The 13,292-nt window shown below is 41.1% G+C and overlaps 1 protein-coding gene across 1 annotated transcript in view; it reads left to right on the top strand.

The window, feature by feature from the left end:
• LOC127935789 (forkhead box protein O6-like) overlaps window positions 1-13,017 on the top strand; it is a 30,701-nt gene extending 17,684 nt beyond the window's left edge. Inside the window, exon 2 of the mRNA XM_052533966.1 lies at window positions 8,168-13,017. Within this exon, the coding sequence (XP_052389926.1) occupies window positions 8,168-9,859 (1,692 nt within the window). The 3' untranslated portion in view covers window positions 9,860-13,017. The remainder of the gene's footprint in view (window positions 1-8,167) is intronic.
• Window positions 13,018-13,292: the final 275 nt, after the last annotated feature.

Here is a 13,292-nt window from a genome sequence, read left to right as displayed (position 1 = left end):
ATCTTCTTCATGCACCAAGAGCTTGAAACACTCCAAAGAGAAAGGAAAAATTTTTATCGCATCATATGACCCTTGTAAGGCTGGGATACACTGAACAGATTTCAAAGTCCCACTGAAGTGGCTTGAAACACTTCAGTATGTTGATATAATTTCCATTGAAATGGGAATTTATGGCTCATTCCTTGACTTTTAGCCATTAGTGTTTGGTTTATATCGCAGCACAGCAAAGCAGCACTTGACAGCTTGTGACAGACACAGTAAAACAAAAACAAAAAAGTCTAATAGATTCCCCCTTTAGCCGAGCCGAGCCGAGTTGAGTCGAGCTGGTACTCGTAATGGAAAAGCACCATTAGATTTAATATAGAATTGTTACTACAAGAAAAAAATTATAGCCATAATTTCAGAAATGCAGTTTGAATAACATGTACTGTAGGCCTTATATACAGTATGTTGGTGCATGGCACCGGTGTTATCCTCATCATTGCTGTTTATAATGCTCCATCATGGTTTAAAATACAACATTCTGTTTAGAATTCAATTGTGTTTGAGATGTTTTTTTTTTTTTTTTGGTCCGTCCCCTTTTGCACGTATGATCCGCTCTGCAACATTTTGTCTCTGGACTGGAGCACACTATATGCACTGTGGAGGTTCACCTGACAAATCTGAAGCTGAGTGCAGAATGATGTCGTCAAAATCGTTGATCCATATTGGTTGAAGTGAAAGTTTGTAATGCTTATATCATCTAAATGCAAACTTTGTAAATGTTTTGGAGCACACAGGCTTACTGAAATTAATGAGGCATTTAACATATTCATACTATAAAGCAAGAAGAATAAAAAAAATTAAACAAAAACCTTCAATTTAGATTTATTAATTGGAACTTTAAAGCACTAGGTATTATACACTTGTCCACTTTGTAAATAGTTACAGAAGCAAAACTCGGCATCATACAATAATCGAATGAGGACCACTTACATACTACTGAATTTCAGTTAATTTCAATCACAACAAACTCATGCAGAAACACATGCCTTGTTGCTAGGAGACACATGACAAATGAAAACAACATGTGTTATAAAATCGGCTCAAAATAGCAAACATGTTTGATATCCTCTGATCAAGAAGCTAAAAAATGGACTCTGTGCCCATCATACACCATGTGATTTTCCAGGAAACCTGTCAACTCAAATCTGCAGACTGGTTCTGACTTTCGGTAACTGGCATCAACTTCTCCAGACTGTAAACAGGGATAGAATCTGGGCAAATGTTGTGTAGTGTATTCCAGCCTTTAGTCGTATGGAGTGTTTTGTAACAGACGTGGCTGGAACAACATGGGTGCCTAATAAAGACTCACATTTTTGAGTCAACTGAGAGAACAACACAAACTCGGATAATGTTTTACTTAACAAATTAATGCATAAAACACATTCCGTATTAACCAGAAATAATGTTGTTAGCAAACATCTGTTAGCATCATTATCAGGATTGTTCGATCCTATTACTGTATTTCACATTGCTCCATCCGTCATATCGCCCACACCTCTATCTGCTCTCCACTATTCCCATTAATCCCGGTGAGTTCTTTCTTTTCCTCCAAACAGCCAAGCACCGCCCGTGACATCACTCACAGGAAGTGCATCTTTAGCGTTGGCTAATTTCCATCGATTGCCTCCAGACAGGCTTAGCAGACGCGCCCTGTTCCCACACAGAACTCTCATTTTAAGTCTCCTCGCCTGCAGGAGTCCTCTCTCACTCTCTCCCTCTCGCACAATGAATGCAGTCAGCGCTTTTATCTCCTACCCCACTTGTGCTTATTATCAAATAAATGCGAGGCAGAGAGATACCCATTGACAGTAGCATGCATAATGACTGCTGGCTGTGTGAAATGGATTAATAAATAATGGGTGAACGCGGCTGAAAACAGCTTTTCCAGTCCTGCGAGCGCGCAAGAATGCTCGACAGAACAATCCCCCAACACACGAGCCGTGCGTTCCGGACCGCATCAAATGGAACACTGGGCAGAATGTAAAACAGAACGTTCCCCTGAATACTCGGAGGAGTCTGCTCAGTAAATTAGAACGCTCTTTAAAATGAAAAACAGATCGCTTGGCAAATGCTACACGGAATAGTTCGCTAAAACTTTGAGGTAGATAGCATCTTATACTCCGTCTTTTATTTCCACTGCTGTAGCTATGGGCTTTTTGTGCTGCTCAGAAACAGAATTAAATCTAAGGTACTTAGTGATTTACATACCTTGCATGAAAAACGAGCCGTGATCTTTCCAAATCCCATTCATTTCCCATTGTGAAGTTGATCCAAGGGCTCTAATCCAAGGCCTACATCAATGAATAGTAGACTGAAACACTGTATCAGAGCATCATTTGATTAAAGTTTCTTTCTGGATGCACTTTGAATGGATCATATTTTTGGGTATTCATCAATAGGTGCTTTAGGGAAAAGATTATCTGACAAGGGAGCTAATCAGGGAACAGGCCACATCTGTCTTTTTCAGATATGTTTTATAGTATGACATCTTTGTAAACCCTTTCAATATGTTTGACTCTCTGGATACAATCACAGATTCTCCCTGACTTTAAAACAAAGTGGTTTTAATAAACCACTCTGTTAATGTAAGTGTTGTAGGCCTTGCTTTCTTGCTGTATGATATTTTGTTGTTAGTGTGTCAGAGCAATTGTTAAGGCGGAACTTTCCATGTAAAAGCAGCCTTTTTTATGACTTGTCATGGGCAGATGTGCCTAACACGAAAACAAGAGGGCGGAGGAGACCATTGGCGCCAGGCGGTCAAATTCATAGGTAATGATCTTGGTTCATAAACCTCAATTTGACAAAATGTACCAAGCCACATATTAGCATAAAATGATAAAAGATAGTAAAAATGAGAACAATGTCATTTAGTTGCTCCTTTACCACAAATAGGGTACAAAATAAGACTTGAAAGTATATAAATTCTGTCAGTTGTTTTATTATTTTCTGCCAGAACGACCATAGCATTGCAAGTAACAAGGTTCAAATTTAGCCTTGTACAGTAAGATGCCAAATGTTGGTTTGTAGTTATTAATGAAACAAAGTTTATCTGTGGAATGTGCCACTTCTTTAACGAAGCATTAGTACTGCAGTCTATTTAGTTATGTAATTAAATCTCCTAATTTTTCATCTTGATTTCAATATCGATTATTACACCCGTCATCATTCTTCCTCTACACACCTCCTGCCTGGCCAACATCCCTTCAATCCCTGTTACTTTGTTTTCCAGGGGTTGTAGTCAGCTAAGAAGCCACCAGATTTAACCAGGAATAGCCCTTGATTTCTCTGGATTATGCAGGCTGGAGTGGGATTAAACCTGATTGCCAGATTTTTTCTGGTTTGCTGAGCATTTTTGAAAGTGTCTGTATATTTAGATTTACATTTAGTCATTTTGCAGATGCTTTTATCCAAAGTGACGTACAATTGGGGAATACATAAAGCGATACTTCTTAAAGAGGGAAACAGACACAGGAAGTGCATGTAATACCAAGTTTCAGTTATTATTCAAATTAGTACAAGCTAGAAAGGGAAGGAATAAATTAAGAGAAATGAGTTTTTATTTGTATTTATTTGTATTTATTTTGGATGAAGTAGTGTCAAAAAAGATGAGTTTTCAGAAAGACCATTTGAAGTTAGTCGCTTGAAAATTGTCAGGATATCAGCATTATGTATAAGGTTGGGAAGACCATTCCACCAGCCTGGAATGGTGAACGAGAATGTTCTGGAAAGTTATTTTAAGCCTCTCTGTGATAGTACCATGACACTAGCGATCTCAGACTTCTGGTGGAGATCTAGATTCATACTAGAAAGTGGAAGTAGGTGGGTGCTGAGCCTGTGGCTGTTCTATATGCAAGCATCAATGTCTTGAACTTAATGCGAGCCATAACTGGTAACCAGTGCATGGAGATAAAGAGAAGTGTAACATGGGCTCTTTTGGTCGTGCCACTGCATTCTTTATCATTTGTTATGGTTTGATTGTGCTTGATGGAAGTCCAGCCAGAAGAGCATTGCAGTGGTCCAAACTAGAAATTACCAGTTGTGCAGCATGCTCCATTAGAAAGTGCCTAATCTAAGGTATATCAGGTTGTGTTTTGAATGTAGAGTGAGTTTGTGTGTTTAAATGTTTTCTCCATTGAGCATACTGTATTTGGAAGCTCAGCCTTCAAGTATGTGTTTGACTAGCAGGGTGTTTTTAAATGCTTGTGATTTAAATGCTAACTGTTTGGCCACTAGTAGACATTACTCAACTGCAGTATCCATCTGTATCAGGTGGCAGTAAGCTTCACTTCATTGTTTCCCGTTGCACTGCCAAAATGCTGTTGCTTACTTTATATTGCCAACTATGTTTGGCAATGAATCCAAGTTTTACTTTCATTGCAAATGACTGTCAGATGGTAAATCAAGAAGTTGTAAATTCAAAATGCCATGCGTCTGATGACACTACATCTCATCGTTGCAGAAGACAAAAATTATTCACCGGTGAAACATCTATTATAATAAATAATAATAAACTTTTGTGTTATAATTCACCAATAATTGTGTAGCTGCAGCATATACCAGCAAGGCCTAACTGCAGACACTAAACCGCTAATACTGTTACACCTCGTATTTCACAGAGCGGTCATCATTACTGCAGATTTACACTTGGACTTTATGTAAACTTTGATAATCGAATATCAGTTAGGTTCAGAGAGTGTGTTTGGGTGTCAGAGAGAGCCAAAGCAGGTCATAAGCAGACGGATACATGGCTGGCCAGTGAATGACTCAGAAGCCAGAAGAGCTTGAAGGTGTCTGGGTAAAATTCCTAACCACAGGCCTGCTATTTATACCACTCACCACAGGCCACAGCAATTGTGACTTCATGAATAATCTGCTTTCATCAAACACCCAGTGCTCTACCTCCCCCATCTTAATGGAGACACTAAGGGCAAAGAGCGGATGTTATCAATGACTAAACGACAACTTGTGGCCTTTCAAGTCTGAGAGTTGTCATGTTTTAAAAATACAAGTTTCCTAAAACAAGCTCATGTGTGAGCTCGGTGAGCTGATCTACGGAGTGGCGGGGTGCTGGTAGCTACTGTGAAGTCATGCAGCCTATAGTTGACTTGCTAATCACTGTTCCTCTGAGACAACTCGAGCGACGGTGTGACTGCCGATGATTGAAGCTCTCTTGCGAGTTGGGCGAGTCATCTGACTGTCAGAGATGAAAGGATGTTTGCAGTTTACCTGCAGCATCAAACAGCATCTGCCTCTCTCTTCCCCCTGCTTCTCGCACGAACCTCCTCTTTTCCCGTTTCCACAGTAGTCATGGTTACCCCTGCATCAGAGCGCTTGCCGGAGCTGTCAGGGCGTCATGCTCAGATCACCTCGTGCAGGTCGTTTCGGCACGCAGTTCCCACTCGTGACAACGCGCTTCAATTTAGCTTTGATTAAGTCAGCCCAGGAAGCATCTGGCTCTTTCACCAGCACGGGGGCTCGGGTAATTTGGCAGAATAACCGAAGGAGAATAAAACCCCTTCCTGGGGGGTAAGGGGACGCAGATACATCTTGCTTATCCAATTTCTCACCGCTCTGAATGGGAGCGGAGCAAAATGCAGCAAATCTGCCACTGGTGTTGGGGGAAGAATTAGCCCCTCAGGTGTGAGGTGACACTGAAACAGCATGCTCTCCGAGATTAGTCTGCTTTACAATCGATATCCAGCTGTAGTGTAAATTTTGCCAAGGTAATTGGCTCTTTTCACTGACTGATATCTGACCACTCATGTGAGCGGTAATGGTTCTCAGAATCACTACGGAAAACAAGAGGCTGCTTTCCGTAAGGGGGAGCAATGGAGGATTATAGAGTGTAGATGGGCTGATAGATGCACTTGAAGTGTAATTGTATTGTGGATGATTGAGGGAGAGAAAGTAGATTTGTTTTGTCTTATTTGCATTTTTTCTTCAGTCAGAACAGGTGAATGAAATTAGTAGTGTGATTTGTGGAGGGATGGAGAGTGAAAAGAGAGTGATAAACAGATGCGGGACACAGGGAAAGAGATGAAGGAGTGTCAGAATGAGGGAATCTGAGTGAAGGAAGATGTGAAGAGGCTATGCAGCTTTGAGATTGAAAGATGGTGTGTAATTGTAAGGAGTGAGGCTTGAACTACATTAATGGTGCCATGTACACATGTCAATCTATAATATGGATCGTTGGTAATGTTGAGAATTTGATGGACTGATGATTTTCCTGCTGGATAAAGAGAAAGAGAGAGGGAAATGGAGGTCAGTTAAAATGATCGGTTGAGACTCTGAATGCTGTGTACCATGCCCATCATCCAGAATGGACAACTAGAAGCATTGTCCTTGGCTGTGTGATGAGGGCCCTTTATGATATAGCCTATTCATTGCATCTGAGAGAGAGGGGACCAAGCATACATATTTTGTCCTAGGTCCCATGAATTTTAGGCATGACCATGTGAGCACCACCTTCCTGTTGAAACAGCATGCAACAGGGAGAAGCAGTTTGAGGGATTTGGCCCTTTTCTTTTTCTTTTTTTTTTTTTTTTGGGATGGTTAGGAACATGCTGTCCTATTCTGTTCTGAGTATCAAAACTGTACTGTCTCAGACTAGTTGGCCTCATTCTTTTTATTTATCTTTCTTATGATATCTTGTAAGCCTAGACTATCATCAGCTTTATTCATAGGAATTCATTCCAACCTCAGAAGAATGTTTCCTGCTATATATGTGTGGAGGTACTGAATAAATACATGCTATTGAGAGTACAACCTTTACACTGAAAGAAAAGTATGCTATAAGGTATAGGAGACCCTGCAATTGTGTGAAATATAAAGTTCATTAATAGTCAAGATGCACAAAAGAATGTTTTGAAAAGCTTGTGCTTTGACTTTATTTACTATATAGCCTTTAACATTTATAATAAATAAAAAAATAAGTCACATTATTTAATTTAATTAAAATCATATTTATCAAATCCTGAAAATTATTATTATCAAAACAATAATTTTGATTTATAGTGGGCCTCTGTAATTTCTGTGCAGTAATTTACACATAACTACTGTACTTTGTGAACAGGTGTTTCGTGTCATAGTTACTATATTGCACTGCTGGATTCACAACAGAGACTGTAACTATCATTAACAATTTGAACTCTTTTGTTAAAAAAGAAATGCTTTTGTACTACTGAAGCATTTCCCTCTCTCTCTCTCTCTATATCTCGCTCTCTCTCTCTGGTTTCCTTTGTCTGGTGCTCCTCCAGAATCGCTAGTTTGCCAAAATCACGCCTCGCTCTCGCTTCTTGTCTCACTCTCTGGCTTTCCCTCATATTTCCCCAAGACTGCAATCGATAGAGGCGTCTGTGATCAGGTTGCCACGTGTGATTCATTTGGGTAACCTTGACTACGGTTTGATGTGCGTGTGGACTTGGCTTGGCTAGCTGCAGCGTGAGTCAGAGAAAGTGTGTGCCGTGCAGGAGCTGATCTGCTTACAGTATTGATTTGCCTGAGCAGCCAAGAGGGGTTTCACCTCTTCCTGCAATGAGTGCTCCAAACTGCCTTTGAGTTGTTATAAGAACTTGCATAATTCTTGTGAGATTAGAGCCCTGAATGGTCTTATTATGAACATCTGTTGATTTGCATGGTACTTGCTTAATATACAAATATAAATTCTTCTAAATTATGCTTTTCTGAAAATTTTCATAACTTGAAAATGTCTGAGAATAATCCTTTTAACAGTTTTTCAGCACAGGGTGTCCATCTATTAGTGTTTGATTTGAAAAAAAAAAGGAACAAAAAAGTGTGTTAAACAATGATTCTGTACATCATTAATGATTATTTTGGCTCTGTAATGTATTTATCATAATAAAGTATGAAAATATATTAACATGGTTCTGTATGTATAATATTATAGATCAGGCATAATGTTATGCTCAATTTTACAGAATATATAATAGGGAAACCCTGCCCATTTTCTATTATCTGCCAGGGGCCTTGGCCTGAAAAAAGGGTGTATAAATATCTTAATTCTGTACATACGTTTAAGACACAATATTAATAAACCTCAATTCAAAATCACTAATGCCTCTATCTTATTTCTCCCTGTTCCCCTTATTTCTCCTTTCCACAGAACTCCATCAGACACAACCTCTCCCTACATACCCGCTTCATCCGTGTTCAAAATGAGGGAACAGGAAAAAGTTCCTGGTGGATGCTTAACCCAGAGGGTGGAAAGATGGGCAAAGGGCCACGAAGACGAGCTGTATCCATGGACAATGGCACCAAATACCTTAAGAGCCGAGGCCGAGTTAGTCGGAAGAGAGCAGGAGCTGTGGGAGTGGGGCGAGAGCTTAGAGGACCCGGAATACAGGGATCGCCAGAACACGGAAGCCCAGCTGGGAAGGGAGTAATGGGAGTTGGGGGTGAAGAGTTTGATGCCTGGACAGACCTCCACTCCAGAACAAGCTCCTCTGCATCAACGTTAAGTGGATGTTTGTCTCCTATTCTGGCTGAGACAGAACCTGATGAACCAGAGGAAGGAGGACTTTCCTGCTCAGCCTCCCCAAGACTGTACCCTAGCCCCACCAGCACAAGATCTCCAGCCCTGGGAACAGGGGGACACTGTCCATCTGTCGAGCTCCCGCACCTAGCTGATCTAACTGGAGCCATCAGCTTGGAAGAAGGCTACTCCCAGCCTCTACCACTTAAGCGCAATGGATATCACTATGGCCCTGCACCCAAAGGAGAGACCTCCTACTGTGGAACGGTCTATGGCCAACCATCCATGGGCATACTTAGGCATCATACGCCTATGCAGACAATTCAGGAAAACAAGCCTACCAGCTTCCAGCGTGCTCTTAGGGCATACTCCGAGAACAGTGCCCTTGAAAGTCTGCTCGCTGGAGGATTACAATTCTGTAGTAAGGACATGGTTGTGGCTCAAGGAGCAGCATCCCATTCCCTTATGTCACAATCTAACAGTGCCGTACACTCTCACAGCCACAATCAGAGCAACAATCACAGCCAGAATCACGATCATAACCCAGAGCATAGCCACAATCGCAATTCCAGTCAGAGTCTTCACAACGGCCATGGAGTAACCCATGAGCAAAACCCAAGCCATCATCACAATCCCAATCAAGCTCATAATAAGCATCATCCAGGTCTTGAATACAATCACCACAAACACCACCATGGCCATGAATATGTTCAATCTCATGACCACAAACTCAACGCTAGTGCCAATCCCAACCACATGCACAATCATCTGCCGCTCAACAACTCCAGACAACCAGAGCTTGCTCCCAGGGTAAACAATGATATGTTGCAACCCTACAACCACAAATCCCCCAGCCTTTATGGCTCACGTGCTCACCTTCCTTCTACTGCCCTGCCTCCTAATCCTGCCAGTGTCTTGGATGTACCCCAAGACCCATGTCGTCTGGCTTCAGCCCCCCACCCTCGCCATCAGTCCTACCCAGGTTCCCACCTCCACCAGGGCATGACAGAACCCTGGCAAGGCTATTACCACCACACATCACAGAACTCTAATTACCATGGCAACCACCAAGCTAACCATCACCAGGATCCTCACAACCGGTTGCAGTCTGAGATGGAAATGGATGTGCACCAGAGCACTCTGGATTGTGATGTGGAATCCATCCTCCTGAACGACTTCATGGACTCAACAGAGGGAATGGACTTTAACTTTGACGGGTCGCTATCACAGGGTGTTGGCATGGGAATAGGTTTGGGAATGGGAATGGGGGTTTTTGCAGGGCCTCAGCAATCACATAACAGCCAGAGTTGGGTGCCTGGGTGAACTGGGGCATTGAGGACCTACATTTAGGCAAAACGTTCAACCATACAGCCTTCTGAAGGGCAGCAGGTCAAGTCGGGAATTCAAATGAACAAATTGACCAAGATTCCCTTTTGCTGATGTCATATCTTGGACTCAGAGTTATCCCTTGCTCCATTTTCTTAAAATCCCCCCTCCCGTCATCTATTCAATTTCCCTCCTGTGGAATAATGTCATAGCGCCCTAACAATCCTTTCTGTGGTTCATATCCTTCGGTTTGTGCTCAATTCATCACCTCCATGTCTTTCTGGGCAAATGCTCTGAAGCACTTTACATCACCATCTATTCCAATGCTGTAATGACCACCCTGCGACCTGGGAGGAATCACATTGTCCGCTGGCCTGGGTTTAATGTATGCAAACGACTTTGTTATCCTTCCTGATAAAAAAAAAAGTTAATAATTAAGTGTTGGTGTTGTTTTACTAAACATGAGTACAGGATTGAGCAGTTGCTATAGCTGTCTTAGTGTCTGTGCTGTCATTTGTGTATCTGTCAGTGTGTGCGGGTGTCAGAGTGTGGATCTGCTTTCTTTGGTAAATGTGTGCACCTCTTCCCAAGTAGGTCTATTGGATGTCCCTTTATTGTGGGCCAGGACAGTCATCCATCAGACACACTCTATTGATATTCAGCATATCCTTTTTAATCTCCAAAGTAATGCACCAGCTATGCATCACTGTTGCAAATAGAATGTGATGCTTGGAGTGTGCAGGGCTGTTTTTCCCCCGGACACACAACGGCTTAATGTGTTTTGGCGAAAGTGATGATTAAAGTCACTCTGCAGTAAGTATGTGTGTGTGTGTGTGTGTGGGTGGTGGGGGGTACGGGGGTGTTATTAGAAGGAGGTAGAGAGGGCAGAGATAGATAGATAGATAGAAGGGGAAAAGGAGAAATGCAAATATTATCACTATGCCCCCTTCCTCTCCATTCTGTGAATATATAAAGCTTTCCCTGTAATGAAATAAGGAACGATCCAACACTACCGCACATCCTGTGCAGGGCTTTCTCCTGGTTCACCTCAGCCTAGCTTCTCCATGGCAGCCTTCCTCTGTCTCCAACCAATGCACTGGCTTTATTCTGGCCACATTCTCATTATTCATCTTATGCAGTGTTTCTCTAGGTAATCAATTATGATTGATCAAATTTGAAGCCGTCAACCCTTATTAACTGTGTGTTAATGTAATACAGAGCTGGAATTGTATGCTTAATGAGTCACATCTTGACTAAACTGACTAACTATTTGATGGTAGTGCTACTTAAAGGTTGCAAAAGGGAAGGTGTCTAATATCTGGTTTTCCACCATTTTTCAGAGCCTTTGTGTCCTACACTAGTGAACTGTATACTGATTAATTCAGTCGGCAAGCAAAAAAAAAAAAAAAAGAAAAAAAAGGGTGCTATCTTCTCTTTGCAGACATCCCCTATCATGTTGCCCTTATCCAGTGATCTCCTAGACTCAAGTCATTTATATTTTCTCATTCTGAGTGTAAGATAACACCAAGGATCCAAACAAAAAAGACTCCTCTAATTATGACATGGTTTGGTGAGGTTAGAGGAAACATATGGGGTACATTTATGCACACATTGCAGATCCCAGTTGTCTTATCCTATTATGGCCACTAGATAGGGGTGGATAAAGAAAATAATGATAGCATATGCCAAACATAGTAAATATTAATTGGCAAATACAAACAGAAGTCGCAAGTGCTTTCTGACAATCGAAAACACACGAAGTACAGCATCAAAAGCTGAAGGCTATGTGAATCAGTACTTCTCTGACCAAGTCTTTACAGAAGGCATTTTCTAGCATCAGATGATAAAAGCACTGTTCACTTCTGATGTTCCATAATGACAGGATTATAATGTCTCCATGTACACTATTGAACAAATTCAAGAGTAATTTCATGGCTGCCAGGATAAAGTCACCTTCCACGGCCAACCACCAAATCAGAACATCTTTGAATTTTTATGTAAATTTCTGGAGCACAAAGATTCCACGCCCTTCATTACAAAAAAAGGTCTGTTCCTTAAACATTGCAACAAGTACTTGTTGTGAAGGAGCTCTTATCATTTCCTTGATATTTATATACTGTTTTGGTGGTTCAGGTTATTTTGTCCACTCTTTGTATCTTGTATTTGCTTTTGTCTACCATAACTGATGTTCCATATAGTGCACACATACACACAGAGTTTTTTTTATATATATATATGCTGCCAGGTGCTTTCTCAGAGGCTGAAACTGTCCGCAAATACATGACTTGGAAGCAGCTTTTTGTTCTGCTTAAATTTTGATGAGAAAGAACGTACATGGAGAGAGAAATGGAGAGCGCAGTAAAAAATGATAAAGGAAGCTGACACAGAGTGAGTTGAAAAGGATGGCACTAGGTTGCTTGAAAGAAAAAAAAAGCCTTCACAGGTAGAGATGGTGTGTGTGTGTGTGTGTGTGTGTGTGTGCATTAGAGAGAGAATCTGTCAAAGTAGCTTCCCTCAGCAGAGCTGTTTGAATCAGGCCAAATGTCAAGTGGCTCTCTACAGTGTTTCTTACACAGCCCGATCAGATAGCCATCCCTCTTTCTCACTGTCTCTCTATCTTGCCAAGGACAATGAGCCCTGTCTTCATCCGCTTTCATTCCCTTCTTTATGTTCGAGGTGGCCAGGAATCTGTTGTTATCCAACTGTAATTTTGATTGCTGGCCTATGCCTGCTTCAGTGCTCAGCTTCATGTGTGTGTGAGTGTGTGTGTGTGTGTGTGTGTGTGTGTGTGTGCGTGTGTGTGTCTGTGTGTGTGTGTACCACAGTGACGTAACTGAAATGATATTAAAGTGAACTGAAATTGTGCCCTGGTATTTCCTATGCCTGGCTATCAATAATATAATATACACAGTTTATATTTATTGGGTATAAAGATGGGCTTGTGGATGACAGTTTGGAGCTCCTGTATCCCATTCATCTATATTGCAAGATCATGATTCTATTACAGTTCATTTCTGTCACAATGTTGTACAAAAAAATCTGTATTGAGAAAATTGTATAATATTTTTTGACAAGCAAATATCAGTTTTATTTCTTTTTAAATGATGTATCTGCTCATCTTGTGGCCTGTAAAATAAAACAAAACAGAACTTGAACATTGTGAAAGTCTTTCTCTGCCAATATGTGTAACAAATCACAAATGATGTATTTTTAATGCTTCAACTGGTTTGGTTTAGACAACAATGCACTTACTTCAGAATTTTGAAGTATTTTTTGAAGAATGAGAAAAAAAAGAAAGTGCAGGGCTTGATTTTAGTGCACTTCCTTGCTATCTCTAGCTTGCAAGAATATGGTGGTTGAAGGGGAGTAGCTAAGGATGTTGTGGCTAAGCTGTAAAACTGACATCAGAGAAGGAAAATCAAGTCACCTC

This window comes from Carassius gibelio, chromosome A19 (genome assembly GCF_023724105.1).
Source record: "Carassius gibelio isolate Cgi1373 ecotype wild population from Czech Republic chromosome A19, carGib1.2-hapl.c, whole genome shotgun sequence".
Classification (NCBI taxonomy): Eukaryota; Metazoa; Chordata; class Actinopteri; order Cypriniformes; family Cyprinidae; genus Carassius; species Carassius gibelio.
This window is presented reverse-complemented; position numbering and strand designations above follow the sequence as displayed.